Genomic DNA, 19187 nt, shown 5'->3' with positions numbered 1-19187 from the left:
AAAGTTGACACTGAAACTAAAGCCTAAATGGATTTTGGATCCTTTCTCTCTCAGAAGGTACATGATGTGCATATAGCTCAACGCCTACACCAAACCAATTTGAAGTTGTATAACCGTCTAATAAAAAACTTTCATCAACGATATTACTGGGCATTCCTTTGTAATATTTCCAAGAGTTCTCATGGAGCCACCATCACCCCTGGGCCAGAATAACACGCCTACGTCTCGTTCATCATCCAATCATCAATCACCGGTCCTCGTGCTCGGCGATATACTGATGGACAAGTTCTGCTGCGCCTTTAAGACGGTGACACATAGCTGGGCGAGAAATATGATTTAACTAGAGGGGCGGGGGTGGTGTTTTAGGGCAGGGGGTGGTGCTAGAGGGGCGAGGGTGGGGGGCTGTACGACACACCGACGGAGCGGCTGCACATGTGAGCGGCTGGTGAGAAGTGGTGACTTCATATGAACGGAAACAATCTTCAGCCGGGCATAGTTCCGTTAGCGCAACGAGGAGAACCCGCGGATGGATTAACCGAGTGTTCTTTAAATAGGTCTACTTTGGCAATACCGGTTGTAATGACATAAATGTTATGTACGGCGATGTAAACTCAATACGTCACCTGCTGTTTAGGTGTATTTACGCCTTGGCTGGTTCTTTGTAAATGTTATGTTGGAAACCACCGCAGAGACTGCAGCGCCTTGCACAGCCAGACGCACAGCGGGACGCACAGCCAGACGCACAGCGAGTCCTTCCTGGCAAAGGAGTCGTTTCCCATTTGAAGTCAATTATTGACAGAGTCCCTACGACGAATTAGGCTACTCATTGTTTTTGGCACTAGGGTACAATGTACAAGGAAAACTCCGAGGTGACTATGCTGGAAAATGGGAATGAACAAGAGAAACCTCTCCAAGCGCCCAGGGCAGAACCAGACCCGGACACACCAGAGTCCGGGCTGGACGCCCCGTTTGGAGCTGACAAAAAGGACACTAATGAATCCGAGTCCACGCGCTTTCCTTTGCCTATTTATTCCAAACTGGAGATCAAGCGGAACGCGGTGACGGATGACTACAAGATCTCCACCCAGGTGCTGGGACTGGGGATCAACGGCAAGGTCCTGCAGTGCTACAACAGGAAGACTGGGGAGAAGTGCGCGCTGAAGGTATCACTTACACACCTAAGTGTTAATAAATAGATGTGTGTTGTGGTCAAATAGGAGTTATTACCCCACTATAGCCTATAAGTTATATATATATGTATGTATATATGTATATATATATATATGTATATATGTATATATATATATATATATATATATATATGTATATATATATATATGTATATATGTATATATATATGTATATATATATATATGTATATATATTTATTTATTTATTTATTTTTATTTATTTATTTTCCATCAAATTACAATCCAAAAACCATCGCTCAACGTAGGCTATCATGCTTCGATAACTTTATGAGGACAACTTGTATGTAACCGTGATATATTCAACCGCATGTAGGCCTACGGTGTTTTCACAGTGATGTCTAACCGAGAATGGTTTCCTGTATGACTGTATAGCCCCCTCTAAATTATGTTTAAATTACCATATTTGTAACGCGCGTCACCCAGCACCACCTCCCCAAATCAGGTTCTGCCATTCAAGCCTCCTAGACATACACTGCCACTGGACACCAGGAGCAGTAAAAAGTTACAATACACACTTTTCTATTTCATCTGTTGCTTTACCGCTGCAGTGCATTGAAGGTGACAGTATTCTGAGAACAGCGACAGTGACTTGCCCACTCCTCCCCGACATCACCAACAACTCCATCACCACCATTACTACCACCATTCCACACCACCGACCCCATTCACAAACACTATCCCCTCCACCACCACCACCACCACCACCACCGGGGTAGAGAGCTCAGACCAAACGGAACAGAACAAACATCTGCTTATAAGAATGAAGACGATCCAGAGTAGAAGATCGATCTTTACCGAGAAAACAGCGCATGTTGAGGGTCAGCGCAGGGACTTCTGGTTACATAATACACTCATCGCAGCCCAGTGAAACTCGCTGGCTGGTCCACGAGTTCAGGGTGAGTGTGCTGGGCCACATTTCAAATCAAGACGAGGACAACCGTGTCTCTTATCGTCTGAAGAACAAACAGGAGTGAGAAAGCCTCTGGCTGCTGCCTGCTACCCTGATGCCCCTCTTCCATTAAAACACTTGAGGTTTGATATTTGTGGAAGGAGGAAATTAAAACGTTATGTTGTCTTCTACAGGTCCTTTTGCTCTGATTCATATCTGTGATTATTAGCTGGAGCTTCACTGTGTTCAATGTAATTAATAGAGTTGTTTAACGAGGTGCACATCCTTTCGGCACTGCTGCTAATTTATGAGCCTCTCTGCGTTGAATAAATCTAGGATGGAGGGGGGCACAAATATCACAACCACTTGCTTTTAAATTAAGTGCGGTGGAGGGTGAAACATGATGGACGGTTACAGGGGCAATTCACTTTGCAACAGACGTTAGAGTGGAGGCCTTGCAATCAGATTACAGGCCTCCTGTGGGCTCTCTGCCCGCTCTCCCAGTCCACCTCCATAGGGGGAAGAACTACGCCATCTCTGCCAGTAACTCTCCTCTCCCAGCACTGCTTCCAAACCTGGGGTCTGTGTGGTTTTAAAGCTGGTTTGACTCGGCTTGAGTGTTTATTGGCTTTAATAAGAGATGTCTGGCTGGGAGAGAAAGGCATTAACCCTGCTAGGGTTCGAAAATGGTATATATATGCAATTATTTTGCAGATGCTTTTATCCAAAGGTAATTTTAAAAAGATAGCTATACAAATATCTATATATCTATCTATATCTAATATATTTTTTGCTTATGACACTATGACACTTTTATAGTCATGACACTAGAGCTGCTCTTTCCCACACTCTGAGGGCTGAATGGCAATTCATTAATGGGGGTTAATCAGTGGGTGATCATCTGCTGACTCAGACTGCTTCGATTGCACAATCCTTCTTGCATCCTTCCCTCCGGCTTCCTGTGTTGTTGAAATGTGCTGCCTACGGCCATTAAGTTGTACTGTTGAAAAGGGCCAGCCCACCGCAATAGGAGATTTAGTTTGTATCGCGTGATCTTCCTTTTGTGGTTTCTAGAATTAGACCCGTGTTATGTTCAACATACACGCCGTGGTATTTGATAGGTGTGTTTAGTGTATTAGCGTTAGTCCAGTATGTTTAAATGTGCTGCTGTCATTGAGAGGGGAAGTTTGACATGGAGGATGTGTCCTATATCTGATAATAGACACTGGGTTACTTTTTGGACTGCTAATAACTATGTGTTTGTTATTTGATTGCCCTCTGAGGTTTGTTTTATCATATGAAAGGAAATTCAGTCGTTGACTGAATGTCATAAAACCATAGGCCTTATTGCCATAGTTTAAAATCAAAATTAATAAGTAGACATCCCTTATTGGTCACAGTAATTCATATACTTTATAATCAATGGTTTATTGATGACTGTTGTAAAAGGGGAAAGTGAATATGAGCATGGGAGATATTGCTTCCAAGATACAATAAAACATAAGGCCTCGGAGTGTAGTGACAGTGTGTGTCTGTGTGTGTGTATTTGTAATGTGTTTAGGGCTAGCATATTATTGTCAATATCATTTGCTTGTCATTGTTATCACAGTCACAGTCATAGTTAATTATGAAAAGATCAGTTTTACAAACCATCAGCCAATCAAGTAGCTGCCTCAGGAGTGAAGAGGTGTTGTGTTTCCGTTGATGTTTAAAGAGTTACCCCAGTCTCACATAGTGAGTGATCAGGGTCTATCGACGGACACAGATGATCCATATCTCTGGGCTTCTGACTGTTGTGTGATGGTGCAGCTGCGGCTGGACCAGCACGCCTTGGATTGGTGGAGGGTAATCAGGGACAGGTGGGCTCTGTGTAATTAACACAGGACACACCTCACATTAGAGTCAGATTAACTTTACCTCTCTATCTCTGACTCTATCTAGCATTCTATCTATCCCTATCTCTCTATCTTTATATCCATATGTCTGTCTTGTTCTTTTTATATATATATATATGTATATACAGGCCATATACAGGCAGCCACGTAGCCTGTAAAACACAAATGCAGATAGACCCAGCAAACATTAATCAACAATTGACCTGCTTAGTAGGCCTTATAATGAAAGCCAGGGCTGGCTTCAAGAAGTGAAATGAACGGACGGCTTACCGTCAGAACAGTTTCAGGTCACGAGACGGAAGGAGGTCTAAGCCATTTTCGTAAATCCATTTTTTGTCGATAATTAACTGTCTATGATATAGGCGCACAAACTGTCTACCATATTCATTTTCGATTCAAACCAGGATTCTGCGCGCTGCAGCTCAACTTTCGGTTTAAATCATATGTAACAAGTTTACTCACGCACAACCAAAATGATGCGATTTCCCCATTCATTTCTTTTCTTTTATTTAAGTTACAGCACATTTAATATGAAAAGAATGACTAAAAGGGATTTATTTTTTTGGCCAGGCCATGACCTGTGGTAGGAGGTGTGCTAGGGGTCTGTCTACCAGTCTGTGTGTGATCTAACTACTTCCATATAGTGCTCACATAACCATACCACATATGATTGTGCATGTAACAAATACATCTTTTAATCTTCTTCTATTTAATTCTTCTATGTACTCCCTCTTTTTTTCCTCATAGGTCAGTAGTTCAGTGAATATGACTGTATGATAAATACAGTCATATTCAAACCTGTCATAGCAGAAATGGGCTGGGGGGTTTGTGAGTGTGTGGTGGGGGTGTTAAGGTTAGACACAGTGGGACGGTTAGAAGCGCACTTCCCCTACTGCCCCTACTTTGAACAGCACAGCTTTCCTTCCTCTTATGTACATCACGTTAGTCACACGTCGTTGACCTGCTTTCTGGTTGTAATCGTTATAGACCCGCATTTTCATAACCCTCGCTAAGCTTGATCATGAAACCACCGAAGTGTATGCAAAAAACAAACCTCTGAAATTTATTCAGAATGCATGTATGTGTGTATGTAAATATATACAGTATATATTGAACTATTGTGGGGTTTAGTTTGTTTTCAGATGTGTGTCATGAATGTGCTTGAAATGTTATTCAAATAGTCATTATAAGGAGTACCTTATGTGACTCCCCCACTGCAGTCACAGAGTATTTAAATGTTACTGTTATTCCTTCCACTTTCTAGCTTTTTCCTTTCGGTGTTGGGAGATTTTATGCCGGCCTAGTTGTCTCCGATCGTATTCTGAGATGGTTTTGTGTCGGGCGCTTTGTTCTGAGTGCGGGTGCTGCTCCACGAGTGTGAGGGTGCTGCTGGGACCCAAGGGTGCTGCTGGGACCCAAGGGTGCTGCTGGGACCCAGGGTGCCGCTGGGACCCAGGGTGCTGTCATCGTCATGGTGCGTCAGTGTGCGTGTGTGTGTGGTGCGCTCCTCTCAAGCCGCACCCTGGCGTGTGTCACGGCCTTGTGGACAGCAGCGGGGAGGTCATTCCATCTCGGTTACGTCCCAGAATACACTCTGATGCATGAGGCTCGCTATGTCAAGGTCCACCACCTGCTGTGTGCGCGTTCTCCTGTCTTCATGTGTGCGTGTCTGCGGGGGTGGGCCCTCCGTCTGGCATTGTGACGGGCTTACACTCCACAGAGCCAGAGGGGTTACAGCCATGCCCCTGATCACGTGACCAGACACATGGGATTGAGTCAGTGACTTTCTACCAAGCTCGCCTACAGCTTCCTACAGCAGTACGGAGGAATCGCAGAACTGAAGCATTAACTATAAAGTCATTGAGCCGACACGATAAGCCTGGAGGGACGTTAACACAGGGCTACAAGGCCACGCATGGAGAGTTGTGCAACAGGCAGCCTCAGACAGTCGGCCGTCTATCATGGCCCCGATCACTGTCCATTTGATGACAGAATACTCTTGACCCCTTCTTACACGTAAACAAGAAGAATCTTTATGGGAATGACGCGACAGGAATCAACATGTGCTGTACTGGATGAATTCAGTTAAAATTACCACTGTGCTATAATGACTACTGTGCTATAATTAAGCAATAGATCATGACAGGCTGTGGTATACAGTCATTATACCACAGATAAGGGGCGTTGTCCGTCCCGATGCGCAGCGGAGGGACGGCGACCCCCTTAACTGTGGTATAATGACCGTATACCACTGACTGAAGTGATCTATTGCTTTTATAAAACGGTTATGTAAGTATGGCGAAATTAAAGTCATAGACACCCTCAATTTTGAAAAAGCTAGAAAGTCGGAAAAGCATTTTTTTTAACGAATACAAAAAAGTAGTCCCTCCTGGCTGCCTGCAAAGTGTACGGCGGTTGCTATGCAACACACAGTAGCGTCCTTCAGAGAGAAGGCTAGAGACGGTAGCTTGGTTCGCCCGCAATTTAGCCTACTACCGAGTTCACTCACCGTGTGCCTATTGCTTTACAACATTTCCACCCTCTCCATCAATCAACATGTTTTTAGGCTTCAGTGAACTATGCTATTGCTTTTATATATAAATAAACAACAGTTCAAGTTAGGCGCGGAGTGATACTGAACTCCGTAAACTGAACGGGCGTCATAGCTGTGTGTATACGCTCAATATACAACAGTTGGGAACCAATCAGATCGCTTGATTTAAGCCACCCGTTTTATAATGACCACTGTGCTTTAATGACCACTGTGCTATAATGACCGCTGTGCTATAATGACCACTGTGCTCTAATGACCACTGTGCTATAATGACCACTGTGCTATAATGACCACTGTGCTATAATGACCACTGTGCACTAATGACCACTGTGCTATAATGAGAACTGTGCTCTAATGACCACTGTGCTATAATGACCACTGTGTTATAATGACCACTGTGCTATAATGACTACTGTGCTATAATGACTACTGTGCTATAATGACCACTGTGCTATAATGACTACTGTGCTATAATGACTACTGTGCTATAATGTCCACTGTGCTATAATGAGCACTGTGCTATAATGACCACTGTGTTATAATGACCACTGTGCTCTAATGTCCACTGTGCTATAATGAGCACTGTGCTCTAATGACCACTGTGCTATAATGAGAACTGTGCTCTAATGACCACTGTGCACTAATGACCACTGTGCTATAATGAGCACTGTGCTCTAATGACCACTGTGTTATAATGACCACTGTGCTCTAATGACCACTGTGCTATAATGAGCACTGTGCTCTAATGACCACTGTGCTATAATGAGCACTGTGCTCTAATGACCACTGTGCTATAATGAGAACTGTGCTCTAATGACCACTGTGCTATAATGAGAACTGTGCTCTAATGTCTGGGTGTTTCTCCAGATCCTCTACGACAGCCCCAAGTCCCGGCGGGAGGTAGAGCTGCACTGGCGCGTGTCGGGGGGGCCCCACATCGTACGCATTCTCAGCCTCTACGAGAACATGCACCACGGCAAGAAGTGCCTCCTCATCATCATGGAGTGGTAGGTCTTACTTACAGGACTACATTACCCACAACCCCCAGCTCCCAGACGCAGGCCCCTTTCTCAACGGTATGCAAATGTGTTTTTACATAGGCGGAATCCGGGAAAATCGTGAATATTAATGAGGGGGTTGCCGGAGATTATCCAATCACGTTGGTTTAAATCCCTGATCCAATCCAAAAAGGCTCAAATCAATCACATGACCGCAGGGAAGGTAACTTTAATTGTAATGTATATGAAACTAACGTTAGTCAAACGCATTTCTCGGTTAGGGTTAGGGTTAATGTTGGGGTTAGGGTTAGGGTTAAGGTTAGGGTTAGGGTAAGGAGTCAGGGTGCGAGTTTGACTGACAGGCTGCCTGTCCAATCCTAGCGCTTGAGGCGGGACTTTTCCCGGACTGCGCCTACGAAAAAAACACAGTCGCCGACGGTACAGAGCGTTCCCTTCTCAAGGGTCCCGTTGTCTTGCGGGCGTACACCGGCACGCACGATGTACAGCTCACATGTACTGGACCGCTGACGTATGTGGGCGAGATGGTGTGTGTGTGTGTGTGTGTGTGTGGCTATTAATCGCTCACCCGTCTGGTCAGCTATTTCCTGTTTGAATGCTGACTTGGTAAAAGGTCGCTCTGAGAGCAGCAGACGAGCAGATGTTGTGTACTGTCTTGTATACAAGCAGAGAGAGTCACTCCACCCTCAGAGGAACTATACTATAAATACTTTTGAATATTTATACATGCTTTTTATATTTATACATCATTTTTACGATGTCGCTTTTATCTATACATCCTCTGCATTTTCATATTGGTGGGCTGCTACTTTCCTTTGGCCTTGTGTTTAAGATGACTCAGTGTAGGAGGTACTTTCCAACCAGGCATTCTTCATGTAGTCAGAATACACGGCGCCCTGTCTCAGGACGTGGAGTAAAAGTGGAAAAATGTCAATTTTGCTTAAATGTTTCAAAGTATGCAGCTGTGTCTTAACAGTGCAAACATTTTACATACACACACACACTCACACACACGTACAAATGCACACAGACAGAACACGCCCCCGGAAAACATGTCCTCTGTCCCTCCAGCATGCAGGAGGGAGAGCTGTTCAGTCGGATCCAGGCCAGAGGCGACCAGGCCTTCACGGAGAAAGGTAACCCCCTAACACAAAGAGTGTACCCCAATAAGAGTTGACTGGTTCTCGTTGTGTTACTGTTGTTACTAGTTAGGTAACACCCTAACACAAAGAGTGTCCCCCAATAAGAGTTGACTTGTTCTCGTTGTGTTACTCTTGTTACTAGTTAGGTAACACCCTAAACACAAAGAGTGTCCCCCAACATAAAGAGTTCTCGTTGTGTTACTGTTGTTACCAGTTAGGTAACACCCTAACACAAAGAGTGTCCCCCAACATAAAGAGTTGACTTGTTCTCGTTGTGTTACTGTTGTTACCAGTTAGGTAACCCCCTAACACAAAGAGTGTACCCCAATAAGAGTTGACTTGTTCTCGTTGTGTTACTGTTGTTACCAGTTAGGTAACACCCTAACACAAAGAGTGTCCCCCAACATAAAGAGTTGACTTGTTCTCGTTGTGTTACTGTTGTTACCAGTTAGGTAACCCCCTAACACAAAGAGTGTACCCCAATAAGAGTTGACTTGTTCTCGTTGTGTTACTGTTGTTACCAGTTAGGTAACCCCCTAACACAAAGAGTGTCCCCCAACATAAAGAGTTGACTTGTTCTCGTTGTGTTACTGTTGTTACTAGTTAGGTAACCCCCTGAACACAAAGAGTGTCCCCCAATAAGAGTTGACTGGTTCTCGTTGTGTTACTGTTGTTACCAGTTAGGTAACACCCTAACACAAAGAGTGTCCCCCAATAAGAGTTGACTGGTTCTCGTTGTGTTACTGTTGTTACCAGTTAGGTAACCCCCTGAACACAAAGAGTGTCCCCCAATAAGAGTTGACTTGTTCTCGTTGTGTTACTGTTGTTACCAGTTAGGTAACACCCCAACATAAAGAGTATCCCCCAATAAGAGTTGACTCGTGCTGTTACCGTTGTTACTAGCTGTTATTACACATCTTGATTGGTCAATTGCGGCATTCTGCGGTTATTTCTGAATTGCAGACCGTTGCTATGGACAATATTTCCAAACCAACAAACTATTTTCCTCAGCCTTAGTAATGAAATCCATTTTACATCAATTGAATCATTTCATTGTTATATTTTGTTTCAAATGATTGATTTCTTTAATAAGTAGCCGTGTAATAAGCGGAATAATATACAGCAAAACGATCGTGAAATATTGACCAGCAATAATGAACTGCTGTAAATTGTTGTGTATTAACTAAGATAACATCTTAACCACGATTAAATCAAGGTGTAGCTATTAATCAGGTTACACCTAAATGAGTCTAGATTATAAGTAATTGCAGGTACTTTTTTAATCAGCTCTCTATTGTCGGTGCACATTTTAACATTGAGTTATGCGACACAACTCCTCAAATTGAAACAAAACCTAGATCAACAAATTGCTGATCTCTTTATTGCCTCGTTCCAGTAGAGGGTTGTTGGTGTGATCCACTCTGAGATAATTGTACCCCTCGCTGTATTCCCTTCTACTCACAGAGGCCTGTGAGATTATGAGGGACATCGGCACAGCTATTGAATTCCTACACAACATAAACATTGCACACAGAGACATTAAGGTAAGCACAGAGCCCCCATCCAACCCTGAAACCCAACCCCAACCCCAACCCTGAAAACCCAACCCCAACCCCAACCCTGAAACCCTAACCCAGACCCTAACCCTGAAACCCTAACCCTGACACTGAACCCTTCATCAGACCCTTAGAGGGCTGATATCAGGCCACCAGGTGTGAGTGTGATTAGACATTACAAACAGCTTGTAATGGCTAATCACACTCACCTCTTTAAGCCCTCATCTATACAACAACAGTAATCGTCGCCCCAGCCTATCTACACCACAACCCTATTCCACAAACCACTGTCCATCTCTGTACCTACCTGTATCAGCACATTACCACAAAATTGTCAACCACATACATGCCCACATGCAGCACACACACACACACACACACACACACACACACACACACACACAGTCTCGCCTTTCTTTCCCTCCAGCCGGAGAACTTGCTGTACACCACGGAGCACGGCAGTGGAATCCTTAAGCTGACAGACTTTGGTTTTGCCAAGGAGACCACTCTTCACAACGCCCTGCAGACCCCCTGCTACACGCCCTACTACGTGGGTGAGTAACATGTTGGCCTCTGAGACACCACCAACCCCATGCTAATCCACTGCCTGCAATGAGGTCAGGGTACCACATGGCGGTCATGCATTGAATGTGCAATGTTGTCTTACTATCCCTTGGCGTGTGTGTGTGTGTGTGTGTGTGTGTGTGTGTATTTGTGTGTGTGTCTTTGAGTAGCTCCCGAGGTTTTGGGGCCCGAGAAATACGACAAATCATGTGACATGTGGTCTCTGGGTGTCATCATGTACATCTTGTAAGTACTGTGTGTGTGTGTGTGCCAGTGGCGGCTGGTGCTTTTTAAAGTGAGAGAGGAAGGACTGCGCGCTTGGTTGCCGTTGGCCTGCTTGCACTGTTAGTGGTGTATGGTGGCATAAGAATCAAGTTGTTTCAGGGTGTTTTGGTGAACTACAAAATAGCAGGGAGGGATAATTATGTGAATAAAATTGATACAAATCCACCAGTGGCAGCATTGTACTTTGAAAGCTGGTGGGCAGCATGTCTTGGACTAGGGCAGAAGGAAAGGATGCAAAGCCAATTAGTCAAATCAGGCCTACTCTTGATTTGTAAAATTAAATTAAAAAATCTGCTACAATTGTTTTAAGAAAAATTAAGACACAAGACCAAAAGTGATGCCATTTAAAATACATCATGCTCTGAATCATTCACTAACATCCTTTTCACAATATTAAACAGAACAGTCAGAGTAACGAACAATTAAAAGAACAACAAGAACATAATTTCACAACTATTGACATATGCTGTAAGCCTAACATTGTTTGAGGCAAATGTGGATGTTAATGGATGTTTCAGAATGTTGGTCATGGTGTTAAGCCAAATAAGATTGAGGGACTTCATTTATAGATCAAGTCAATCCTCCTCGCTATTTGTGTTGCAAAGATATCAGTGACCTGGTCATACCAAACGGGATATTTTTGAAAGTGATTTCAGAGCGGCGAGTGTAACTCGACGTTTTCGCCACCCTTTCAGACGGCTTGGTAACCCAACGGTAGAGTACCGAAAAATGGGTAGACTCAGCGCGTTTATTTCGGCAGAATTTTGGCGGTGGAAATGCCAATATAAGTGAACCGAACCGCACCGCTCGGTGGAAACGCCAATATAAGCGAACAGAGCCGCATTGTACCGCAACGAACAGTAGCGCACCGCTCGGTGGAAACAAGGCATACGAGCGGGTTCATTGGTTCTCGTAGCCTAGAGACTTGAGGGGATAAACCCTTCCTCCAGGCTGCTCCACAGCCAGGCTCCTGCTTATTGGTTCATAGCGCAGCCAGGGCTCCAGCCTATTCGTGAATAGACGTTGACGCGATTCAGATCCCTTAGCTAGTCCCACCCACTCAGAGGAGGACTTTCCTCCTCTCTCCCATTGACCCCCATGTTATCCACCGGCCGCCAGTAGTTCCCGAGAAATGAATGGGAGTCAATGGAGGCTGAGGGAGGAACGTCCTCCCCGAAGTAATATTCAATAGGCGATAGGGGGTGCTAATGTCCCTTTACCAAGGGAAACAAACATTACACGTACAAAGGCATTAAAGTAGTCATATTTAAGGGCATTAATTCATTACAGTAGTCTGGGAAATCTACACTTTTTATTCTCAACAATGTTAAGGAGGATCTTCCTCCCTCTCCTCACTGGAGAAGCCTCCACTGGTGCGTACATACGTTTGGGATAGTGTGTGTTGTGTTGTACATCTTGTGTGTTCTATGTTTGTGTGTGTGTGTGTTTTTATTGTGTTGTCTGTACATCCTGTAAGTACTGTGTGTGTGTGTGTGTGTGTGTGTGTGTGTGTGTGTGTGTGTGTGTGTGTGTGTGTGTGTGTGTGTGTGTGTGTGTGTGTGTGTGTGTGTGTGTGTGTGGCTTTCACCTCTCCTCCACTGGGGCAGGTTGTGTGGCTTCCCTCCGTTCTACTCCAACACGGGCCAGGCCATCTCCCCGGGCATGAAGAGGAGGATCCGGATGGGCCAGTACGAGTTCCCCAACCCCGAGTGGGGAGAGGTGTCCCAGCAAGGTTAGCGCCCCCGCAGCAGCACATCTGGGGGGGCGCAGAACAGCAAATCACTGCTGTTTCTACCCTATCATTAACCACCGCTGCTTCAAGACAGCCGTACATTTCTGGTCTTATACGCCAAAATGAATGACATGAAAAATAAAGGTCTCCTTGGAACAATATATAATGGGATAATAAGATACAATCAGATTCAGTACAATATGAAACGGCTCATACGTGCATAAATCCTCCACCTCGTCAAGACTACAGACAGTCTGGTGGATTTCTAAGCTTCTGAAAACAACGCAGAGAGCCTTGGCTGAGGTACGTTTTGAGGCAGTGGAGCAGAACTGCAGTACGCAAGACCACGGGACTTGTGTGGGACCATGGGCCCGCTTATTATTACACGGCTACTTGCCAAAACGAAAAAATAACTTCACACGGTGTGTGTCTTTTTACAATTTATTTGTTACCAGCATTCGTAGTGTTGATCAGCAGAGAAATAGTCTGGCAAAGACGTTGACGTCGCTTAGCAACCGAATACGCTGGGGTTGATAAGTTACCGGACTACTTGCGGAGTGATACCAAAGGAAAAAAATCCACTTTCCTTGACAGCGGTCGTTATATGCTTAGCAGCGGTCAATTATCGAAAAATAATTCACAGCCGGAAGTCGGGAAGGCCCATGCAAGTGAACGGAGCGTTCCACAGCATTGAGAAGAGCCGTGTAATAACTAAGGGATAATGTATGTCATCATTATCGGGAAAATAAGCCCAGACAGGACGAACCGGCTATATTTTGTATAGCCTTCCTGTTGATGGTTCCCTCTCCTTGGTTCTTCCAGCCAAAGATTTGATCCACCAGCTGCTGAAGACGGACCCTAACGAGAGGATGAATATCGCCCAGTTCATGAACCAGCCCTGGATCAACGTACGGAAACACACCACTTCAACTTCAACTTCAACTTCTGAGACACAACACTGAGACACAACACTGAGACAGGCACAACAAAACAACACAACACAACAACACTGAGACAGGCACAACACAACACAACACTGAGACACAACACTGAGACAGGCACAACACAACACAACACAACAACACTGAGACACAACACTGAGACAGGCACAACACAACACAACAACTCTGAGACAACACTGAGACAAGCACAACAAAACAACACAACACAACAACACTGAGACAGGCACAACACAACACAACAACACTGAGACAGGCACAACACAACACAACACAACAACACTGAGACACAACACTGAGACAGGCACAACAAAACAACACAACACAACAACACTGAGACAGGCACAACACAACACAACAACACTGAGACAGGCACAACACAACACAACACAACAACACTGAGACACAACACTGAGACAGGCACAACAAAACAACACAACACAACAACACTGAGACAGGCACAACACAACACAACAACACTGAGACAGGCACAACACAACAACACTGAGACACAACACTGAGACAGGCACAACACAACACAACAACTCTGAGACACAACACTGAGACAGGCACAACACAACACAACAACTCTGAGACACAACACTGAGACAAGCACAGCAACACAACACTGAGACAGGCACAACAAAACAACACAACACAACAACACTGAGACAGGCACAACACAACACAACACAACAACACTGAGACACAACACTGAGACAAGCACAGCAACACAACACTGAGACAGGCACAACAAAACAACACAACACAACAACACTGAGACAGGCACAACACAACACAACAACACTGAGACAGGCACAACACAACACAACAACACTGAGACACAACACTGAGACAGGCACAACACAACACAACAACACTGAGACAGGCACAACACAACACAACAACACTGAGACACAACACTGAGACAGGCACAACACAACACAACAACACTGAGACACAACACTGAGACAGGCACAACACAACACAACAACTCTGAGACACAACACTGAGACAAGCACAGCAACACAACACTGAGACAAGCACAACAACACAACACTGAGACACAACACTGAGACACAACACAACAACACTGAGACACAACAACACAACACAACAACACTGAGACACAACACAACAACAACACAACATAACAACACTGAGACAGGCACAACACAACACAACAACACTGAGACACAACACTGAGACAGGCACAACAACACAACACAACAACACAACACAACAACACTGAGACACAACACTGAGACAGGCACAACAACACAACACTGAGACACAACACAACAACACTGAGACAACACAACACAACAACACAACACAACAACACTGAGACACAACACTGAGACAGGCACAACACAACAACACTGAGACGCAACACTGAGACAGGCACAACACAACAACACAACACAACACTGAGACACAACACTGAGACAGGCACAACACAACAACACTGAGACACAACAACACAACACAACACAACAACACTGAGACACAACACTGAGATAGGCACAACACAACAACACTGAGACACAACAACACAACACAACAACACTGAGACGCAACACTGAGATAGGCACAACACAACAACACTGAGACAACACAACAACAACACAACAACACTGAGACACAACACTGAGACAGGCACAACACAACAACACAACACAACACTGAGACAGGCACAACACAACAACACTGAGACACAACAACACAACACAACAACACTGAGACACAACACTGAGATAGGCACAACAACACAACACTGAGACACAACACAACAAGACAACAACACAACACTGAGACACAACACTGAGATAGGCACAACACAACAATACTGAGACACAACACAACAACAACACAACACAACAACACTGAGACACAACACTGAGACAGGCACAACACAACACAACAACTCTGAGACACAACACTGAGACAGGCACAACAACACAACACTGAGACAAGCACAACAACACAACACTGAGACGCAACACAACAACACAACACAACTCTGAGACACAACACTGAGACTTCAGCATTTGGCCACTTAGAATTTCACTAAATGTATGTTTGATGAAATTACAATATATATTATCTATCCATTTTCATTGATGAAAATTAAAAAGAGAACAGAGAATAGAGATAAAAGATAATGACATTGAGAAATGTATTTTGGCTCTCCAAAGTATTTTGTTTTATTCTGTTTGTTTAATAACCCTGGCAAAGTATTCTAGACATCTCAAGGTCATAAAGTGTAGTTAATCATGTCAGTAGGAAACTGTAGGGATCTGGAGAACTGACGAAACATGCTTCATGTTACTCAGAACTGCGGTGGTCGTGTATCATGATACCGAAAGATGTTGAAATGCTTGTGATGAAAGCGTTTGTTTGTCTGTTGTGTACCCTAGCAGTCTATGGTGGTCCCCTCCACGCCGCTTCACACCACGCGGGTCCTCACCGAAGACAAGGAGATGTGGGACGACGTCAAGGTCAGCACCTCTGCAACACTGACATACAGTGGGCATGCCGTGGCATTACACCTCACCCGCCAAATACTGCCAACTAGTGGTCTCACACTGGCATTACACCCCACCCGCAAAATACTGCCAACTAGTGGTCTCACACTGGCATTACACCTCACCCGCCAAATACTGCCAACTAGTGGTCTCACACTGGCAATACACCTCACCGCCCAATACTGTCAAGATTGAGGTCTGGAGATTGCGAAGAGATTAGGATTAAAAAGGTTCATCAACATATTATTTACAATACCAACATTTTTAAAAAGAAAGGTGAATACGATTTAGAACAGGGAATAAATGTATATGGTATAAACCAACCGGTTTGTTCCCTCTCTATAACCTCTCTTTGAACACCTTTCCCTCCGTGTCGTTGAACATTGAATTCTATCCCTGCAAGGCATGTCCCTGTCCCCACATTCATGGCATATGCTCCAGCACAAAGCCTTTTTTAACCTCATTCAGGTCACATCAGGTGTGCATGCTCTATCCACGGGTGTGTGTGTGTGTGTGTGTGTGTGTGTGTGTGTGTGTGTGTGTGTGTGTGTGTGTGTGTGTGTGTGTGTGTGTGTGTGTGTGTGTGTGTGTGTGTGTGTGTGAGGTGAATTCCTGAGCACATAAGGCAATCGCAGGTGATTTAATCAGTGGTGTATAGAGTAGGATCACAATGGCCCACGGCTTCACACAACAGTTGAATGGACCCATTTGAACAGAATGCGGTCGACGCCATTCAACATACTGGTCACAATGCGACCCACAGATCAAGTTGATCTGAGGCCCTGTAGAATAGAGCTATATAACTAATAGCTAATAGAACTGATGAATACATGTAATGGAAAAATGTATAGGTCCCTGCTTAGTCTCCCCCCAGAGGCTGTCACACAGTAGGACTACTGGAGGATGACTGGAGATAAGTCCCTGCTAGATCAGAACCTCATCTGGCTCAACCCTAGCGTGTTGTTCTACAGATGAGGCGTTTAGTTTCACACCGCGCTAACGAGGGAGAACGAAGCAGATCAAAGAGTGACCTCCTGACAAACCTCTGTGTGTGCGTATGTGTGTTTTTTGTGTGCACGAGTGCGTTCGTACGTGTACGTGCGTGTGTGCATGTGTGCGTGTGCATGCCTGTGCATGTGTTTATGTGCACATGTTTATATGCGTGTTCATATGTGTGTTTATGTGCGTGCTTGTGTGTATCTATGTGTGTGTGCACCTGTTTATACGTGTGTGTGTGTGTGTGTGTGTGTGTGCGTGCGTGCTCTGCAGGAGGAGATGACCAGTGCGTTGGCCACGATGCGTGTGGACTACGACCAGGTGAAGATCAAGGACCTGGACACCTCCAGCAACCCGCTGCTTAACAAGCGCCGCAAGAAGGCCGCCGCGGCCGGCACCAAAGGGGGCGGGGGCAACGTCTGCCAGAGCCAGTGACCGGAGACCAAGAAGAAGAAGAAGGAAAGAAGAAGAGGAAGGGACCTAGGCCTGTCCCAGACTTAAGGAGGAGGGGGAGGAAGAGGAGGAGGAAGGCGAGACTATCCCCTCCAGAGGGGAAGGCTTTGAGGCCTTGGGGGAGGAGAGGCTCTGTCGGAGAACCACAGCCACCCTGGATAATGGACGACCGCTGGCCTGTTGGTGAATGTCACCACACCTGTTCTCCTCCACCCAGTCCTGAATATCAGCAGGCTTGATTGTAGTTTGCCTTTTTACATAGAAAGCTTTTTTTTGTATCCGTGTGTGTGTGTGTGTGTGTGTGTGTGTGTGTCTGTGTGTGTTTGGCAAGAGAGAGTGCTTTTTTAAAGGACGAGTTAATACTTTATTGATGGAAGACGTCAGGTTTGTAATAGTGTGCATATGTGCACTTGATTCACGATTTCAGGTTTAGTCTCCTTCCCATGCAATAATGGTAGCAAGATGTTAGACTTACATGCACATGTGCGCACACACACACACACACACACACACACACACACACACACACACACACACACACACACACACACACACACACACACACACACACACACAAATGGTAGCCAGTACACACTAATGTGGGTTATGTAAACAAACATGCCACTAATGGCTGCATACTGTGAATGTAGACACACGGCCTACGTTTTAGTATTGTCTCACTCTTCACCTACTATTGCCACGTCCATTTCAGGGATTAAAGCAAAGGGTGAATCTGCAAAATGGTGTCTGGTGTCCTTTAATTTGACGATGTTGTGTCACCACACCATGAGCTTAAGCCTACCTTAGATCAACAAGGAAGTTTGGCAACTTGGTTGACAGAAAGAGGAAGTGTGGGTTGGACAAATAGTTATATACTCTGGAGGGAGGTGGGAGCAGTTAGCAGTTAGGTATTTCAAAATAAAGGCGCAACACAGATTGATGTCTTATTGTTGTCGCGCCGCAAGGTTACCCACAATGCAAGGTGGTGTTGTCACAGGTTTGGATGCCAGGAGTTTATGCAAGCAGCAGTGGTTGAAGGTTGATTTTTTTTAATCCACACACTTAAGTTTTAACACATTCAAAATCTCTCCTTTATGTCCATCAGGCCTCAGTGTTTACATTGGACATCTGGTTTGTGTCTTTATGGGTCAAATCCACACAACACACCAAACGGAACACTAAAGACTCACACAATGGATCAATCTTAAGCACACACGCGCTAGACACCCCACATACCTGCATGACCCTCACAGTAAAACAATAACAGCATTAATGTGGCTGCAGTCAGGCTTTGTGTTCAGGTTTCTCCACTTGTCCTCAGTAAACTTGTATATAGGCGTGCAGCTGGAGCCCTGTGGGCCGCCTATTAATAGACACAGTGGAACAGTTCGCCTATTTGGGACAGAG

The 19187-nt window shown here is 44.9% G+C and overlaps 1 protein-coding gene across 2 annotated transcripts; it reads left to right on the top strand.

Annotated features, from left to right (window-relative positions):
* The first annotated feature begins 421 nt into the window (after positions 1–421).
* Positions 422–18521, top strand: mapkapk3 (MAPK activated protein kinase 3). 2 transcript variants are annotated; one of them, XM_084463662.1, is made up of 10 exons: positions 422–1163; positions 7417–7556; positions 8637–8701; positions 10172–10251; positions 10691–10817; positions 10998–11073; positions 12720–12844; positions 13667–13752; positions 16227–16304; positions 17601–18521. In XM_084463662.1, the coding sequence occupies exons 1-10, from the start codon at positions 849–851 to the stop codon at positions 17760–17762; spliced, it is 1254 nt and encodes a 417-aa protein (XP_084319788.1). In that variant the 5' UTR covers positions 422–848; the 3' UTR covers positions 17763–18521. The 2 variants fall into 2 exon arrangements, with proteins under 2 accessions (XP_084319788.1, XP_084319787.1); XM_084463661.1 differs by having other exon boundaries at positions 16224–16304.
* The last annotated feature ends 666 nt before the right edge of the window (positions 18522–19187 follow it).

The sequence above is a fragment of the Micromesistius poutassou genome, assembly GCF_964030765.1.
Source record: "Micromesistius poutassou genome assembly, chromosome: 2".
Taxonomy (NCBI): Eukaryota; Metazoa; Chordata; class Actinopteri; order Gadiformes; family Gadidae; genus Micromesistius; species Micromesistius poutassou.
The sequence above is the reverse complement of the archived record's forward strand: the minus strand, read 5'-3'. Positions and strand labels throughout refer to the sequence as shown.